The sequence below is a fragment of the Mesocricetus auratus genome, unplaced genomic scaffold (genome assembly GCF_017639785.1).
Source record: "Mesocricetus auratus isolate SY011 unplaced genomic scaffold, BCM_Maur_2.0 Super-Scaffold_100027, whole genome shotgun sequence".
NCBI lineage: Eukaryota > Metazoa > Chordata > Mammalia > Rodentia > Cricetidae > Mesocricetus > Mesocricetus auratus.
Genome location: NW_024429208.1, coordinates 25259 through 44008, shown reverse-complemented (window position 1 = coordinate 44008; position 18750 = coordinate 25259). Strand labels below are relative to the sequence as shown.

At 37.4% G+C, this 18750-nt stretch overlaps 1 protein-coding gene across 1 annotated transcript; it reads left to right on the top strand.

Annotated features, from left to right (window-relative positions):
- Positions 1–247: 247 nt before the first annotated feature.
- LOC101831912 (zinc finger protein 120-like) lies at positions 248–16881 on the top strand. Its single transcript, XM_013126095.3, has 4 exons — positions 248–374; positions 11384–11510; positions 11710–11770; positions 12894–16881. The coding sequence occupies exons 1-4, from the start codon at positions 348–350 to the stop codon at positions 13852–13854; spliced, it is 1176 nt and encodes a 391-aa protein (XP_012981549.1). The 5' UTR covers positions 248–347; the 3' UTR covers positions 13855–16881.
- Positions 16882–18750: the final 1869 nt, after the last annotated feature.

The window sequence follows — 18750 nt, the reverse complement described above, 5'->3', positions numbered from 1 at the left end:
AAAAGGAAGTCCCTATGGAATGCAGGAAGATGAAAGGGTCAGCTCTTGGAACCAGGAGAAGTGCTGCTATTAGAATGCATATCTTTGCAGATCTAGAAAAGGCCTTTGGGGTGGAAGGCAGGTTCAGGAATCATTGTGCTGTGTCTTTAAGCGTACTGTAACCCTATGGGAGGTGCTCTTGTCACTCAGGCCTCACTAGCCAATCATGCCCTCCAGACGACCTGCTAGTCAGAACTGGTTCAGGACCCTTCCGGCCACTGGCTTCAGGAGAGGCTTTGAAGAGGAGCTGGCGCGGCATTTCTGTGTGCTGTGCTTTCGTTGCTGCTACAGACAGCTGAGCAGAGAGCATGGGTGAACTGGGAAATCACAACATGGTGAGCGAAGGGCTGCTGTTCCCGGATGGGGAGGATCAAACGGTGAGGTGCGGTAGTAGGTGTGTTGTCTCCTACCCAGATCTGATTGGAAACCTGCAGCAAAATCTCCTGTCCTGTGAGGTCCTATGTGGTCCGTGAAATTCCTTGGACCCAGGGGCAGACCTCTGAATAACTTTGCTCTGTGGACTGAATCTGCTTAGAGCATTGGGAGCAGGGAACTGTGTGTAGAAATAGCTCTATAGTCGACTTCAACAAGCTTTTAGTGCACCCATGGAAAGCAGGTTTCTAAACTCAGAGAGGCCTAATTTCTCCAGTATTTTCTAGACAGTCAGCACTTTGTATTTAACCTGTAAGTTCCATTTATAGTCAATTTTTAGGAGTTTGTAAAAGGCATCTCGTGTGTTGCCATGATTTAGAAGAATAGAATTGGTAGTATAAAGGATTTACTAATGCTTAGGAGATAGTGAGTCTCACAAAGTAGAATTTAGCTGAGGGAGGACTGCCTCCAAAACACCCCAAAGATAGCTTGTGGATTCTTTCCAAGATTCTCCACTGCTTCTACTGTAGGTAGTTGTAAGGAAGACCACAAGCCATGCCATGCTAAGTATAGGCTGTTCAGAGCAGGTCTGCTGAACTGTCCTTTGTGCTGGGATTTGGATGGTTCATGAGTTAGACTGTGTTTCTGTTCCTCCATGTGGTGACCTGGGCAATGGCCCTTGTTCTGAGTCTCCCTGTGTATATGTTTCCTGGGGAGGGGGAGATTCTGCAGTCTTGGCATGGGAGGATGTAATACTTGTCATATCACGGTCCAGTGTGCACACCCAGGCAGTGAGAAGACAGATTGGTAAACTGAAGGTCTGGTTTCTAGAAATTAGAGTTTTTCGTATACAAGTTACATATAGTTTAGAAACTGGTAGAAAGATGGTGATGTGGATTTTCTTTCAGCAAACATGATTAGAATGCTTTTAACCAGCCACAGTGGTGTGATTCAGTGCAGTTTAGTTCCAGGGAACAAAAGGAGTTTCTGAGCTGCAGAGGTTTCTCAGGTGTGCATAATGTTGGGCAGGTATTTAGGGCATAATCTATGTGGCAGGAAGCAGATTTTAAATTATTCTTCTATGTTTTGGAATTGGCATCAGTGGGGCTGCGTTTACCTGAAATCATAAGGGGGCATAAGGGACTGAAGAGCCATAGCAAGAGATGGCCTCCATTTGCAGAGGGAGCTCTAGATCATGGGGCTTCTGTCTCTGGAAGAAATATCAATAGCTGGAGGGTCAGAACTGGAAGTTTAAGGGTCACTTTGAGTTAATATTGTGAAAGTTGTGAAGTCTGTGCTTATTTCATATAATCATAGATTGCTGAGTAACATTGGTCAAGATCACATTCTTTCTGGCTAAGTTTCTTTTGTTCTTTGGATCAAAGGTGAGTATATTTTCCTGCCTTTGTTTTTGGCTTGTTCTCTCCATCTGCTTTATCCTTTCACAAATATTGTACACATTCTTGGTGGTTGTATCTTTATGGTAAGTATAGAAGTCATATTATGCCAATCTGTGTACTATGTTTTCATAAACACATTGTACATTCTGAGTGTTACCACTGTGAATGTAGCTTTGTAATCATTTTTCCTGTTATAAATTGTTGGACATTGTTATTGGATTGTAGTCATTTTATGATGCAAATTTACCATATACAACATCTTAATTTTGATGCATCATGTTACTAAGGATGCATTTATTTACTTCTTTATGTATTTTTACTTACATTTTGTTGTTCTTGTTGTTATTATTCTGTGAAAGACTTTTGGTTTATTGGATAAAAGATATTAGGGGTCTTGGCAGGTGGCTTAGCACATATTGTTTTGAGGGATGACCTGAGTTCGGATACCTACACTTAAATTGGGAGGTTCACAATTACCTACCATCCCAGATCCAGGAGATCTGACATCCTCTTTTTGTGTATGTCACCTGTATACACATGGAAAATAGCCTCTCTCATGCACAAACATACACAAAAAAGCAATAAACTTGCTTTCAAAAGTGCTCATGACTTATAAAGCAATTAGAGTAAAACAAATTGCTTTAGGTGTACACTGATTCTTAAAAAATCTGTTATCTTGCATTTGTTTTGGAAAAGTTTTAATTTCCTCAATCTGATACAGACTTACAGCAATCATCAGTCATAGGAAACAAAATGGTGCCTAAGTGATCCTAACAGACATCCTTTTCTTTATCAAGAGAATGAGATCCTTTTAGTAGTCAAAACCATGTTCTACAAAGTTAGACATCAGAAACCCTCAAGTGAATCTCTCCAGTTTTGGCGGAATAACTCTCCATGCCCACTCCATTTTGTGTTATTCGCAAAGGACAGAACTGGAATGAACAGGATGAGTGCTGTCCAGTGATTTCCTATGGTTAATTTTCATTAAAATCTTGTTATTCTTGTTTAAGGGACCATGATATATATTTGTAGGTCTGTCTTTTTGTCTTGTTTGGTCAGTGGTGCCATCTATGTTGTTCATTTTATTGTCATTTAAATTTATTGTTGTTTCTCTGGAAAATGGTTGATCACCATTTTTTTTCAGAAAATTCATTATAAGTACCCTGACTTTTTTTTTTTCAGTTGGGAAATGTCTATTGAGAGACAGCTTTAATTTTCTCTTCTTGATTTTAGAGGCTTGCTTCTTCTCGTTTCTTGGTATATCTGTGTTTTCCATGCTAAGTTCATGTTTGGTTTTTTCTGCATAAGTAATTGATATGGTTAATATATTCTTTTGTGTTTTTAAAATCTCATATTATTGTCTCTGTCCTAATTAGCTTCAGCTGTCAGTATAATTCAGGCTAGAATCATCTGAGGGAACATCAATTGAGGCTTGCCTGGATCAGAATCACTAGTTACTTTGTTTGTGCTTAATCGTCTTGATTGATGGTTGATGTGGGAAGGCTCTTCCACTGTGTTTGCAATACCCTAAGCAAGTGGTCCTGAGTTGGAGAAGAGAGCTAGCTGAACACAAGCAAGAGAGAAAGCCAGTAAGCAAGAAAGATGCAAATTTTATAGGTCATAGATTCTTCTTCTGTGGTTTCAATTGAGCATTGTTGCACCCATGTATGTTTGGCAGAGTCAGAAACCCAGTGAGGATACTGTGAGAGTTCATTGCCTGAAGCTGTGAAGATGAAGCCAGTGTTGTACTTTGAGACGATAAAATGTTGAGATACCCAAGCTATGAGACATCTGCCATGGAGAGCTGCATACAGGAAGTGGAAGTAGCAAAGGAGAAACATGTATGAAAAATTTCAGGGATAGAGCTATTTAAGCCCTTTGATAAATGAAGCACCAGCTGCCTGAGACAGAGCTACAGGGATTTGTTGTTTGCCCTGCCACATTTTAGTCTTGCCTTGGTCCAATCTTCTCTCACTGTGTCCACATTCCTTTCTTTTCTTTTTTAAAAATTTATTCTACTCTCCATACAGTACATCCCAACTGCAGTCTCCCCTCCCTCCATTCTTCCCAGTCCTCTCCACTGCTCCCCTGTCTTCCAGATCTGCTCCTCCTCCATTTCCTTTCATAATAGAGCAGATATCCCAGATAGTAACAGAACCCTGAAGAACAAGCTGCAATAAGACTATGCACAACCCCTCATATCAAGGCTGGACAGGGCAACTAGTAGGAAGAAGAGGGTTCCAAGAGCAGCCAAAAGAGTCAGAGGCAGTCCCCCTCCTACTGTCAGGAATCACACCAAAAACGCCAAGCCGTACAACCATCTGCAGAGTACCTGGTGCAGACCCCTGCAGGCTCTGTGAGTGCTGTTTCAGTCTGAGCCCCTATGAACCCTGCTTAGTTGATACTGTAGGCTGTGTTCTGTGTCCTTTAAGTTAGGACAATTTTTGACTATGATTTTTTAAAAAATATTTTCTGGGCCTTTGAGCTCCTTCTATTCCTATTATTCTTAGATTTGATCTTTTCATAGAGCTCCAGATTTCCTGGATGTTATACTTCAGCAGATTTTTAGGTTTAACATTTTCTGATTCATATATCCATTTCTTCTATCACACCTTTGAAGCCTGAAATTCTCTTTCCATGCTTTATATTCTTTTGGTGAAATTTGCCCAAGGTTACTCTACAAGGGTGGGGCATCATCTTTGGCCTATAGGCCTAGCATACCTAAGAGACTTTTCTGTGAGGCAGGATATTCTGAAGGGCTGTCCTGCCTTGTCTTGGCAAAGTTTAGCAGTCCTTTTGTGTCCTACCTGTTAAATTTGAACAGCATATTGTCAGCAATTGAGGCAAGGGCACTTTCTTGCCCACTGGCTTACTTTTGCCACAATTAGATTAAGCTCCTTTTGGAGTTTCTTTGATGTCCACCATCTTTTCCAGTGTAGATTGGTGGCTGCCTGGGACAGACATGTCACATTGTCATAAGAAAAGGAAGAACCTATGTTATTAAAACATCTTAAATGCCATATTCTGTAGATCTGTGAAGTGTTTGAAGAGGATCTGTCTATCTAAAATGTATCTCTGTCTGACCCTGAAAACATACCTAATATGACAAGTTTGATTTTAATAGGTGACTAATTACTAACCTGCATCCTTTATTATCCTAAGTAGTTGGTAATAACTTTCAATAACTAAAATTTTGCAGTACATTGTTAAATGAGTTGCATAGGTACCATACCTTAAGCAAGATTAGAAATGTATGTACAGTATGGTTTAACAAAAATAATATCTACTTTGTCTCATTATAGAAAAATCAAGATTAATGTAAAATATTTAAAGCTAGTAGTTGCTCTTTTTGGTTTAAACATAGATTTAATAATTTACCCTTCTATCCTATTTCTATATTCCCCCTTATTTCTTTTCAGAGTAGATTCAGTAATCTCCCCTTATATCACACACACACACATGCACACACACACACACACACACACACACCTATATTTTTTTCAAAACAAGATCCCCAAATCTCAGCTTTTTTCCTGACCATTACCAATAACAACTTGTAAGCAACCCTCCTAAACAATAACAAATATCCATAACCCATAGAATGACCAAAAACCACCCACCCATGATATGTGGGCATCGTATTCTTAAATTTACTTCCTGCTGTCTGGAGATAATGTCATCTTTGTTTGTTTGTTTGCTTGTTTTTCAAGACAGGGTTTCTCTGTATTGTTTTGGAGGCTGTCCTGGAACTTGTTCTGTAGACCAGGCTGGCTTTGAATGCACAGATATCCACCTGTCTCTGCCTCCTGAGTGCTGGAATTAAAGGTGTGCACCATCAATGCCCAGCTGACATGTCATCTTAAGGGAATCCTGAAAATGGGTTAATTGTCAAATCCTGGAAGAGGTAGATATGTCATTTGTTATCTGTTCTCTGCATAATGGGAAAGTGCAGGTCTTTTCTCAAGTCCTGACTAGAGTAGTCTGTGAGGCTGGATCATTTCAGCTAGCCACCTCAAAATTGTTCTGAGCAGTTTGTAGTTCAAAGCTGATCTTTAGGTTATGTTTTTCAGCTTAGTGATGTTATCATAGTCCTGGCGGAATTGTCATTGTTGGACTCCATCATCCTTTTGGAGAAATCAAAGGTAGCTGTTAGGCATGGTCATAGTTCACTGCAGAAACTTAATTTTAAATGTAATATGCAGCAGATCTCAAAGCAGTTAAAGGATCAATATTTGTTATGTACATCCAGAGTACAAAACCTTAATTCCTAATTACCCGATAGAGACTCATACCTGAAATCATGTACAGGAAACTAGATGAAGTCTTTTTCTTCAATTAGTACTTTATATGGCCATTAATATCATGACAAAAACTTTAAAATACATATATATTGATCTTATAAAATTTGAGGTACTACTTATATTTGCAAGAAAATCTTTTAAACAGTCAAAAACAAAGGATTATGAAATTAGTGGAAATACAATAGTCCCTTAATTTTTGGTTTTCTTCTGTGCCATATCAGGTGACTCTTCTGACATGAGACAGAGATTTTAGATTTTACTTTAACAAACATGCCTGGGTTTATGAAGCCAGCTTAATTTTTAATTGAACTGGGACTACAGAAAAACCATTGCATTATAAGTCTGTAGGGAAAAGAAGAAACAAACATTTCGGGAAATGAATGAAATTTTATCCTGTTGGAGATGTGGTATACTAATAGACCAATTTACTCATTTTCTTGCGACTTTTATTTTTTTCAGGATGGTTTGGCCTTTTTCTTCTGATGTCTCACTTGTGTAGTGGTCTTCAGATTACTCACCTTAATGCCTTCATTCTCCTGAAAAGAGAAAAGCAAAACCCTTCCCCAACCCTAACTTTGGGGAGGTTCCCTAATGGCAAGTTATGTCTGACATAAATGGAAAGCATTTGTTAGCTTTAAAGTTAGTTTAGACTGAACAGCCATGCTTTTTGATGAACAATCACCTCTTTTTAATCAAGAGGTGTCTCTTCAAATCTAATTTTCATCAGTGTTGATGGTATGCATAGCTTTTCTTCTCCTGTGAAAACAAAAGCAAAGCCTTCAGCACCGTAACATCCTGGTTTCCACTCTGAAGTCAACACATGTTTAAAGTATATAGGCTAATTTAATTCCATAGTTTTTTTCTATTATCCAGTGTCTCTTCTGCAGCTGTCATTCCTTTCTCCTTAGTATTTAGAAAATTCAAAGTCAATAAAGCATTATGCAGTCTATTTCTGGGGGTCTTTATTACACCTTTCTGTTTAATTGGCATATCCTTTAGAGTTCAGTTTGATCTGTCTATAACTACTTGTCCTTTATGATTGTGTAGTATACCTGTAATATGCTTTATATTATAATAACAAAAAAGTTCCCTTTTACTAGAGACCTATGCTGAACATTTTCCATGTTTTTATAGGTATTCCCATAATGGCCATAACTTTCTACAAATGTGTGATTATAGAATCAGCCTTTTTAGAAGTCAAAGTAGTAGCCCATTGAAAACCTGAATAGATATACATATTTTTATTTTCCAAATTTTACAAAATGAAATACATCCATCTGCCAGATTTCATTCCTTTGAGTATCCTTTGGGTTACTTCCTGCAGGTAGTAGAGTTTGGTTGTATAAACAACAAGTATGACATTTCCTTATAATTTCCTTGGCTTCTTTTCAAGTGATGGAAAAGTCTTTTTTCAAACCTTTGCTATTGCAATGATATTTTTTAGTGAAATTCTGAGGTCTCTAACACATTTATTATCAATACTTGATCAATTTCATCATTACCTTGTACCAGATGGCCTGGAAGACCCGAATGATAACTATTCCTGATTATGTCTTTTAACTGAGTAAACAATAAAGTTAACTCTGCGTCACCTGATACATATGCAGCAGTTTCAATGTGCAAACAAATCTGTCTGCATATTACGAATCAGTAACTGTTGAGCGTTTCTGTAAAATCCATTGATACCGTGAGAATAGCATATAATTCTGACTTTTGGGCATAATCATAAGGGCTTAAATTTTCTGACTTGTAACCTGCCTTTCATGATTAATTTGCATCAGTATAGAATGTAGGGGCTCCAGATATTAGTGTTCACCATGCAATGTGAGGAAGGATCCAGTTTGTTCTCTATTAATTGAATTCTCTTGTTTTTGGGGTATTTGTTGTTAATCTCTCCCAAAAAATTACTGCAAGCTCTTTCCCAAGGTTCACTTCTGCCCATAATTTGTCAGTTTCATCATTAGTAAAAGGTACTACCGTTTCTGGTGAGTCTATTCCTGCTAATTGATGAGGTCACAATTTTCCTGTTTTGAATCTACAGAGACCTTTTACACATAAGTTTTCAATTTTTTCCTCTGTTTATGTGTTAAAAAGATCCATTTAAAGATAATATCTTCCCTTTGCATTAGTATTACTGTAGGAGAATGCTTAGAGGCTAACATAACCAAAACTCAATCAAGCTTTGGACACAAATGATTCACATGTGCATCCTGCAATTTCTTTTAGACACCAAAGCCAATTCTCTCTTGGCCTCAGCTTATAATTTCTTATAATTTCCTGGTACTATTTAAGTCCTTTTTACTGTCTAAGGTTTTGAGCAAATTACTCAGTTCATCACACTATACTCCAATAGTGGGCCACAGACAGGAAATGTCTCCTAGCCATCTTTGATAGTCATTAAGAGTCAGCAGTTGATCTCTCCTAATTTGAAGCTTTTTTTTGTGTTTTAGCACAGAGTTTCTCTGTATTGTTTTGGAGCCTGTCCTGTAACTTTCTCTGTAGACCAGCCTGGCCTCGAACTCACAGAGAAATGGAGAAGGAGGCTGTCAGAAGCAGGAAGTATTTGTAAGTGATGAGCAAGACATTTCACCAGGGAGTGCAGGTATTAACGAAACATTGTTAATCATGGGTTATCTCTGTGGCCCCAGGCCATCTGTGGGAAGGCACCTGACTTTTGGGAAGTGCCTTGGGGCGAGAAATAGAGATTTATAGTGATCTGGTCCTCAACAAAAAAACAAGTTGGGCAGAGATAAATAAAAAGGTAGTTTTAGATGGCAGTCAAGTGCAGAAACAGGCAGGAATTTTCAAAGAGTTTATCACCATTATAGAGAATGCTCTTGCTATGGAATGGAAGCCTAGGAAGATGCCCAAAGGTTAAGACTCCATCCAGCTAAATCTGCAATTTATGGAAGAATTAAGCAAAGTGATTGCTAGTCCCAGGAAGCAACTTCATACAAAGCCTGCTGAACTTGTGGTCCAAGCTTGCTGGTGTTCATCCCAGTTAAGAAACCAAACTTTGTAGGATCACCCATCATATGCTAGTCCTGGAAACAAGAAAAAAATCAAAATTTGAGATAATGGATATTTAATCTATGGTTACAATTGAGCATTATTTCAAGCTTCTGTGTTTGGTAGAGTCAAAAACCCAGTGAGGAGACTGTGAGAGTTCATTTCATGAAGCTGTGTGGTTGTGGTTTGTTTTTTAACTCTTTACTTTTTTGGGAGCCTGCCACCCAGCTCTGAAAGAAAACACACATGGAGGCCTTTTCTTTCCTATAAATGCCCAGTCTTAGCTTGGCTTGTTTCTAGCCACCTTTATTAACCTAAATTATCCCATCTACCTTTTTTCCTCTGGACTTTTATCTTTCTCTACTCTATGTACCTTTCTTTACTTCTTACTCTGACTTGCTCTGCAGCTGGGTGGCTGATTCCTGTTGTCCTTTCCTATTCTTGCTCCTCCTTCCTTTTTTTTCCTCCCAGATATCTCTTCCTATTTATTAGCTTAGCCTGCCAGCCCCACCCAACTTTTCCATCCGTCCTATTGGCCACTTTCCAGAATTTTCCTCATCTGGTAGCTCTGCCTATCTATCCTTTCTGCCTGGCCACTAGCTTTATATGCATATGGACATTCCCCCATCAGGACATTTGAACAGTGTAGGGACTGTTGCAGGCTATGAGAATCATTGAAGTGACTAAATGCATTTTCCTCGTGGTTGATTTAATGAAACACTCCCAGACAGGATGATGTGTTTGAACTTGTGTCTCTCCTTGGTGACTTTCATTTGGTTGCTTGTAAAACCTTTCTTAGGAGGAGCCTTTGTGGATGAAATTCCTCATTATCGGTGTGGTATCAGTCTCTATAGCCTCAACCCATTTCCTGTTCTTTATGTCTACTGTGTTGTGGTTGAAACTAATCAGTCAGCTTCCCTCTTATGCCATCATGCCTTCACCACCCATATAGACTCTAACTCTAAATAACATAAGGCATAGTAGAAGCAATTGCTATTCAGTGCTAAGACAGTTTGGTACTGTGCCGTTTTATTTTTTTTGTCTGTTTGTTTTTGAAGACAAGGTTTACCTGTGTAGCTCTGACTGTCCTGAAAGTAGCTCTGTGTACCAGGCTGGCTTCAATTAGAGAGCCCCCTGTCTTTGGGTCCCAAGTTCTGGGATTAAAGGTGGACCAACATTACTGGCTATTTTGGTTTTTTGTATTATTGAGTGATAGGCCTGGAATGTAGATTTTGTACATGTCAAACATTACTGAGCTTCACCCATGTTTTGAATTTTAAAATTTGGTAGAGGGTATCATTCTGTACCCCAGTATGGTTTATATTCATGCCATTAATACTTCTTGAGCCTTCTGAGTCACTGGATTGAAGGTTTATGACCTTCTACTTGCCTGTTGTGTTTGTTTTAAAAATTTTTAATGAATGCATTTTACCTGTATGCATGAATATGTACTACATGGATCCCTGGTCCTCACAGTGATCAAAAGATGGTTTCAGAAATCCTGAACTTGGAATAGTGGATGATTCTGATTCCCCCATGTAAACACTGGCAATTGAGCCCACCTATATGCAAGACAAGCAAGAGCTTTTTACTACTGAGCCATTTATCTACCCTGTGTTTATTATTTACAATCAACACTTATATTGCTAATGTTTTCATCTGTTAATTTCTAACTGTCTAAACATGCAGTGCCTTTTACTAAAATATTATTGATGCTACAGTTTAAGTTAGGGCACTTCAGGTTTCTGGAAGATGAATACAAAACTGGCGTGGTGACGTAATTCTTCGTAGGAACTTCAGTACATAACCTCTGAGTTCTTTCTATATTTTTGTTTGTTTGACCATTTTTTCACAGAAAATAGGGTCTCAATATGTACTTCTGGCTGTCCTGGACTTGATTGCATGGACTAGGGTGACATTCTTCTCAGAGGTAGATGCACCTGCCTGTGCCTTCTGAGTGCTGGGGTTAAAGTTGTGAGCTAATACATCTAGCTTGTTCATCTTATTTTCTCTTTTGTATTAGTAATTGTTCAGACAGTTTGTCTCATGTGTATTCCGTACTGTTGATCTGTTTACTTGTCTCTATGTTTGATAAGGTGTTATTTGATTCAAAGGGTACAGAAATGACAGAGGTGAACCCACTATTCAGTTTCCTTCTAAAGTGACTTGGTGATTACACTGTAGTGTCTGTGTAATCAAGTAAGTGTGGGAAGCACCTGTTGTCTGTATCATGTTTTCTGTCATACACATGTGATATTTTAGAGTGCAGTGACCTATGATGATGTGCATATTGAGTTCACTTGGGAAGAATGGACTTTAATGGATCCCTCTCAGAAGAATCTCTACAAAGATGTGATGCTGGAGACCTACAGGAACCTCACCACTATAGGTAAGACTGAATTTTCCTTCATGTTTTAAATAAGGGGGCAACTGTTACTTGGTTGTTGATGCTATTCTGTAATTTGATTGATAAAGAAGAAGAATGAGGGGAATAAATAAGGTGTGGACCCAAGGTTCACTGAAGATGGTAACTTAAATTTGCACAATTTTCCATAATATAACATACATTTTCTGGAACTACATTTTAGGATACAGTTGGAAAGACCGTCATGTTGAAGGATACTATCAAAGTTCTGGAAGAAATGAAAGGTAATTTTCTCATGCAAGTTGACACAAATATGCCTCTAGAGATAACATAATACCTCCTGGAAGTTTTAAACAAAAGCAACAGCTTAAAGTATACTGATGATTATTAAATTCTCACAAAACCATATACCTCAATTTTAGGTGGGTGAATTGCATCTTCATGGCATCCTTTTAAGAAAGAAGAAAGGGAAACAATGCCTTATCAGATATGATCATTTGAATTGTAATAGCATGAGAATTTTGCTGTAGAACTTTCAGTCTATTTATTTCATACCACTCATATTGCAAATGTTATATACATTGAAGAGGTGATAAGTAAATCTCCAAAACCTTCTAATAAGCAAATAGTCCATAGTAAAGCTAGTCTTACTCACATACTTGTTGTGACTGTGCTAAGTTAATGGGGGGGCAGTTAGAATTAAAGAGTCAATGGGCAGTTGTGGAGAAAACTTAATTCCTACACAACAAGTCTATGAGGAACAAAAATTTAAATTATGAATTCGTTGTGGAAACCATTTTTTGTTATTCTTCCTTTACTAGGTATGTCATATGTTACTCTGGATACAAACCATATGAGAACAGGGTTATGGAAAAATGTAACATGTCTCTCTCAGAACAATTAGAAGATATGTCTCAGTCCCCACATTGGGTATACTTGTTTAACTTGATTCAAGTGTAGGAGTAATTGGTTTTCCAGCTTCATTGTTAATACGTCAACAAACTCATACTGCAGAAAGCCCTATGAGTACTAGGTCTGTGTAAACAATTCTGTTTGTCCTAGTTCACTCAGCAAATGTAGTATGTCTCACAGTATAGGAAAACTTATGAATGCAATAACGGTGGTAAAGCTCTCAGTTCTTGTTAAATATGTGAAAAATCTCATATAGAAAAAAGATTCTGTAAATGTGAGCATGTAATAAAGGATCTTACCACCACAGATATCTTCAAGATTCAAAACAACCCGTAATGAAGGGGAATAACATGAGTGTAAACACAATGATAGTACCATAAGATCTGATTCCTCTTTACACTTAGACCAAACTATAAAATTAATTCATGCAGATACAAAGATTCAACAATGTATTAAATGCGGTAAAGCTTTTACATGTGCCAATCATCCTTGCAGGCATGAAAGAAGTCAAACTGGAGAGAAACCTTCTGGATATACTCAATGTGTTAAAGCCTTTGCATATGACACCCATCTTCAAAGACACGAAATAATTCATACTGGAGAGAAACCCTATGAATGTAATCAGTGTGGCAAAGCCTTTGCATTCCCCAGTTTTCTAAAAAAGCATGAAAGAACACACACTGGAGAGAAACCCTATGGATGTACTCGTTGTGGTAAAGCCTTTACAAGCCGCAGTGATCTGCAAAAGCATGACAGAACACATACTGGAGAGAAACCCTATGAATGTATTCAGTGTGGTAAATCCTTTGCACAAAAAGGTACTCTGAAAAAGCATGAAAGGATACATACTGGAGGGAAACCCTATGAATGTATTCATTTTGGCATAGCCTTTGCAGACCCCAGTCATCTACAAAGGCATTTAAGGACACATACTGGAGAGAAATCCTATGAATGTCATCACTGCAGTAAAGTCTTTGCACGTTACAGTAATCTACGAAAGCATAAAAGGATACATACTGGAGTGAAACCACATGAATGTAATCAGTGTGGTAAAGCCTTTGTTCGGCGAACTCATCTTCAAAGGCATGAAAGGACACACACTGGAGTGAAACCCTATGAATGTCATCACTGTGGTAAAGCCTTTGCATGCCACAGTAATATGCAAAGGCATGAAAGGACACATACTGGAGTGAAACCCTATGCATGTGGTCACTGTGGTAAAGCCTTTACATGCCCCAGTAGTCTACAAATCCATGAAAGGATACATACTGGAGTGAAACCCTATGCATGTGATCACTGTGGTAAAGCCTTTGCATGCCACAGTGATCTGCAGAAGCATGAAAGAACACACACTGGAGAGAAACCCTATGAATGTAAACAGTGTGGTAAAGTCTTTACACGTATCAGTAGTCTTCGAAATCATGTTAAAAAACCACCCTGCAGAGAAACTATATAAATGTAGTCAGAATGGTAAAGTTTTTACTTTATACATGAGTAAAAGTTTTTTTGTGTGAAATCAATCTGTTAATGCCTTTGCAGAAATCCTATGTCCTTGGATATCTGGGAATGTCTTCGATGGAATGCTTTTGCTAAACACTGACTCTGCAATTGCATAATAACACTGGGAAAGAAGGACCTGATAGTAGGAGATGGGCATCACACATGTTTAAGGGATGTAATCAGCTAACTAGGACTTGGCAATGGAGAACAGGTTTCACACATAGCTAAGGAGTATAATCAGTGAACTCAAAAGGCATAGGAGAAGTTGTGCCCAGTAAATGATCAGATAGCATTGAACTGTAAATCCCAAAATTTGTTACAGAAAGGTATAAGTTACTAGGATTTACAGCAAGAAATGGCCACTTTTATTCATAAGACTATAAAACCAAATATGACCTTTGTATTGGTTTAAATCATTGACACAAAGCCCCTCCCTCTGCTTGGCTTGTCTCAAGAAACAATGGCTATTTAACTACTGTGTGATCTTGGGACTTGTAGCAAAAAAGATTTTTAGTCTCACATATTTGTCTTGGCATGGACTTTGGTATGTTGATATGAAGATAAAGTTATTTTGTTATGCTGTATGTCTGATTTTGCTCTTGTTTAAAACAATTTTTGTGTACTGCTACAAATGTAAGGTCATTTTTGCTACAATACATTATATATATGTTTCTACTCTGTTTAAAGAATTTTTGTATATTGATACCAATTTAAGGTTATTTTTATCACAATGTTGCGTATATGTTTCTGCTCTTGTTTAAGGCATTGTACCAAGACAGTCCATTTAAAAATGTTAGGTAAAGTTCTAATTTTTGAAAGCTACTATTATGAAATACTATAATCTGAAAACACATTACTGTTTAGTCATTTATAATAATCAAATTTATAGATATACTAGGTATATTTATAAGATAATATGGATACATATTTTAGATAGATGGTCTTGAAAGATTTCAAAGACCTTCATAATACAGCACTTAAAAGGCTTTGTTAACTGGGGGATTTTCATGAAAATGAGACATCTGCTCCTGGCAGCACCAATTTACTTCAGAGATGATAGACAATGAAGAAACTCCTCATGGAATTTGCTGTCATTGTGGCAAGTTTAGTCCCTGGACAAAGAAACTATTCTTGCCTTTGAGCGATGACAATGTGCACTACAAATTGAACATGCAGGACCCAGAGTCTGACTACAAGAAGGTTCTTCTCTGCCTGCTTTCAATTTCGTTTTCTGTTAGTTTATTGTACACTAAATTTAATTTCAAATTTTATTCATGTGTCTCTGGGCATGCATGCCTGTGTGTGTGTGTGTGTGTGTGTGCGCGCGCGCGCGCGCGCGCGTGCGTGAGCGTGTGCGTATGCACGTGTGTGCACATGCTTTGGCTAGTGACCTCACCAAGATGGAAGCAAACTAGAAAGAAAGGAGGAAAGAAACATGGATTTGCAGACCAAGAGAAAGGAAAAGAAAAAAAAAAGAGAACATGCCTGGTGTTTGTGGCACAGACCTTCAATCCCAGCAGCACTGGGGAGGCACAGGCAGGTAGATCTCTGTAAGTTTGAAGCCAGCCTAGTCTACAGAGCAAGTTCCAGGACAGAGTCTAAAGCTACAGAGAAACCCCCGTCTCTAAAACCAAAATAATAATAAAAAGCTCATGTAATTATTTTATGTATGCATGCGCTGTATGCACGTACACCATTTCACCAGAAGAGGGGCACCAGACCCCACCATGTGTTTTCTGGAAAATCTAGAAATTCCACCTCCCTGGGCCCAATTCTTTAAAGTTTTTCCTGGGCCAGTGCATTGGTGGAAGAGTGGGCACCTGCAGCATGAGGTGGAAACAGGATGCATCCAAACTCTGTGTGCCTGCAATGGAGCTCCATGCCATTAAAGTCCCTTTTATTTATTACAAAAAGGAAAGAGGAAAAAGAAAGACAGAAAGACAGACTCACTTTGCCATCAGTATCTGGCATTCTTCTTGTGCTGCCCCAAGTCCCAACGACCACCAGAACTCGCTTTGTTCTGTCTATGCACCTACTGCTAGACTAGCTGAGCTTTCCAACCCAACACCAGAAGCTTCATCCCATGCCCAGGCCAAGTTCCCATAGCTTTTATTCATTTCTTTTTGCTGTTTTCCTTCATTAATGACAGGTTAATTATTTTAATTATTTTTGATTGTGTAGGGGGCCAAAGGATTTGGATTTTTGGGAGTGGGCAGATATAATAGATAAGTAAGTAAATATACATAGATAGATAGATAGATAGATAGATACATACATACAAAGATTTGAGAGGTAAAACTACTGGGCAGTAGTGATGCATGCAATGGAGGAGTGTTCCCCTTTCACCATATCCTCTCCAGCATAAATTGTCATTGGTGTTTTTGAATTTAGCCATTCTGACCTCATTAACTACACAAAGATCATCTTTCTTTTTTATGTGTTCTTGCAAAACATGTTACTCGTGTTCTTTATAATCATGCTAAGCAATACTTAGTCTTAAGTAGTATCAACCAATATGGATGGGTGCTCTGATTAGAAAATGTTACAATACTTGCATTGAGGTTAACATTCAGAAGTTATTAATTTATTAAGTGATGAAGCAAACATAATTACATTGTTTCAAACTAATTGTCATGAAAACCACATAATAACCATTCATCAATAGCTTTTTACTTTGTCATTTGTGAAATAAATCTTTACTCTGGTTAAGTTTTCTCAGTTTCTTATGGAAAGGCTTGCTATACAGTGTGAATCAGAAATTGCACTTAATGAACTATTGTGAAAGTTCATAGACTTTGTTTATGTGGATGCTTACAAAATGAAGTTAACTTTTCTTAAAAATCAATGCACATGTATTCTATATGAGGAATTGGGGAGTTTATCATTAATTCAAAAAAGAATAGGAAAAAAGATGAAAACACATTAGTTTTTAACATTTCTTTTGAATATTGTATCAATTAAATAGCAAGAAAGTAATATGTAATGACAGCCTGGAGTCATTTCTGTGCATATGCTTGTGGTAAGATGAAATGCCGTTTACAACCATGAAAAAGTCAGTAATTTATAATCTGGATTTTGGATTGAAATAGGACTTGCTTATTTTATCTACAATATGAGCTTTATAGATATGTAATTTTCATTTAAGGGTGTTAAATATATATGACTAAGAGTTTAAATAGCTAAAACAATTCTAGGAAGAACACCAAGATTTGAAATTTTATCAAGAAATTAGTTAAACTTCATTATAACAAATTGATTGATTATATAATTGTGTGATATCAGATTCGTTTGTAGATAATTATGCGCGGTGTTTAATAAAGAGCTAAACACTAGAGAAAATGCAAGAAGGGTCACATTGGACCTGGTGCAACAAACTGTTGTGAACATAAACAGTTGGATGCTGGAAACTAAACTTGTGTCCCCTGGAATAGCCACAAGTGATTTTAACTGCTAATTCATCTCTTTAATCCTCATTTTTTGTGAATTTTGTATTAGGTAGCCACACTGCTGTGGTTAAACGAATGGTCAAAAGGAAAAGTGGCCTCAGGATTGGGGACCTATCAGGAAATGGAGATATTTTAGTAAAATGTTGCAAAATTTCAATCCAATGGCAAAGTAAGCTTGAGACCTATTGTATATCATACTTACTATAGTTAGTACTAGTGTACTCTATACTTGAAAACCTCTAAGAGAGTAGATCTTAAAAGTTCTTTCTGCAATAATTTATGTGTGATAGTGGATATAATGACTATCAGGAATAAATTATTTTATGATATACACTTTTATAAATATGGTCACCCAAAATTCATATAATTATGTTTACTATACCATAAGTGTGGGAAAATTTAAATGAAGAAAGACAGTATTTTATTACATGTTTCAAATAATAAGTTTTGCATAGTACATAATGATTCAAAGATATTTAATATGTTTTTAAGTTTAATATTCTTGCTATATTTGGCATAACATACTGATAATAAATCAACAATAACGAAAGCTGTTTTGGAACTTACTGTATAACTCTGATCAAACTCTACAAAGAAGAGTCAATTACAAACAGGACAAGGTAATTTAACAGAAAGTTTTACTGTAAGTGGTTTAAATGCAAAGTGAGAAAAAAATCAAGCAGCAAAGTATTTCTTGTATTCACTGAAAGGAGAATGAAAGCAAATTTTCTAGCTTCTAGGTCATTTACATTCTAGGATTAGCAGGGAGAATAGGCTTGGAGACAAAGTAGGCTGGTTGGTAACAGATTTAACTGTTTATTAGAACTATAAACGCAGATGTATAAGAGCTCCCCAAATGAGCTATTCATATCTGAAGACTCAAATTTCACAACCATAAATAAGAGGAAATGTCTGACATTTTTTTTCTGAGTCTCTGTTACATCACTAAGAAAGATTGTTTCCAGCTTGATCCTTTTATCTGTGAAATTAAAAACATTTTTCTTAACAGCTTAATAATATTCCATTGTGGTCATGTATAAAATTTTTATTATCCATCCATGAATCACACACACAAACGTTAAGTCCAAATGGATCAAATACCTTATCATAAATCCAACCACACTGAATCTCTTAGAAGAGTGAATTGATACAAGAGAATGCTTCCTGAATATAACACCAGTAGCACGACACTGAGATTGACAATTAGCAAATGGGACCTCCTGAGAAGCTTCTGTAAGGCAAAGGACACAGTCAACAAGACAAAAAGGCAGCCTACAGAATGGGAAAATATATTCACTAACTCTACAGCTGACAAAGGGATAATCTCCAAAATTTACAAAGAACTCAAGAAGCAAGTCTCCAAAACACCAAAAGGATCCAATTAAAAAGTTGTCTCCAGAACTAAA

Excerpts from the sequence above, each read along its gene's own strand:
- LOC101831912 (XM_013126095.3), top strand. The coding sequence starts at position 348 with ATGGGTGAACTGGGAAATCACAACATG. Across the intron at positions 11,511-11,709 it reads CAGGAACCTCACCACTATAG|GATACAGTTGGAAAGACCGT; the intron begins GTAAGACTGAAT and ends ACTACATTTTAG. Across the intron at positions 11,771-12,893 it reads AGTTCTGGAAGAAATGAAAG|GCATGAAAGAAGTCAAACTG; the intron begins GTAATTTTCTCA and ends TCATCCTTGCAG.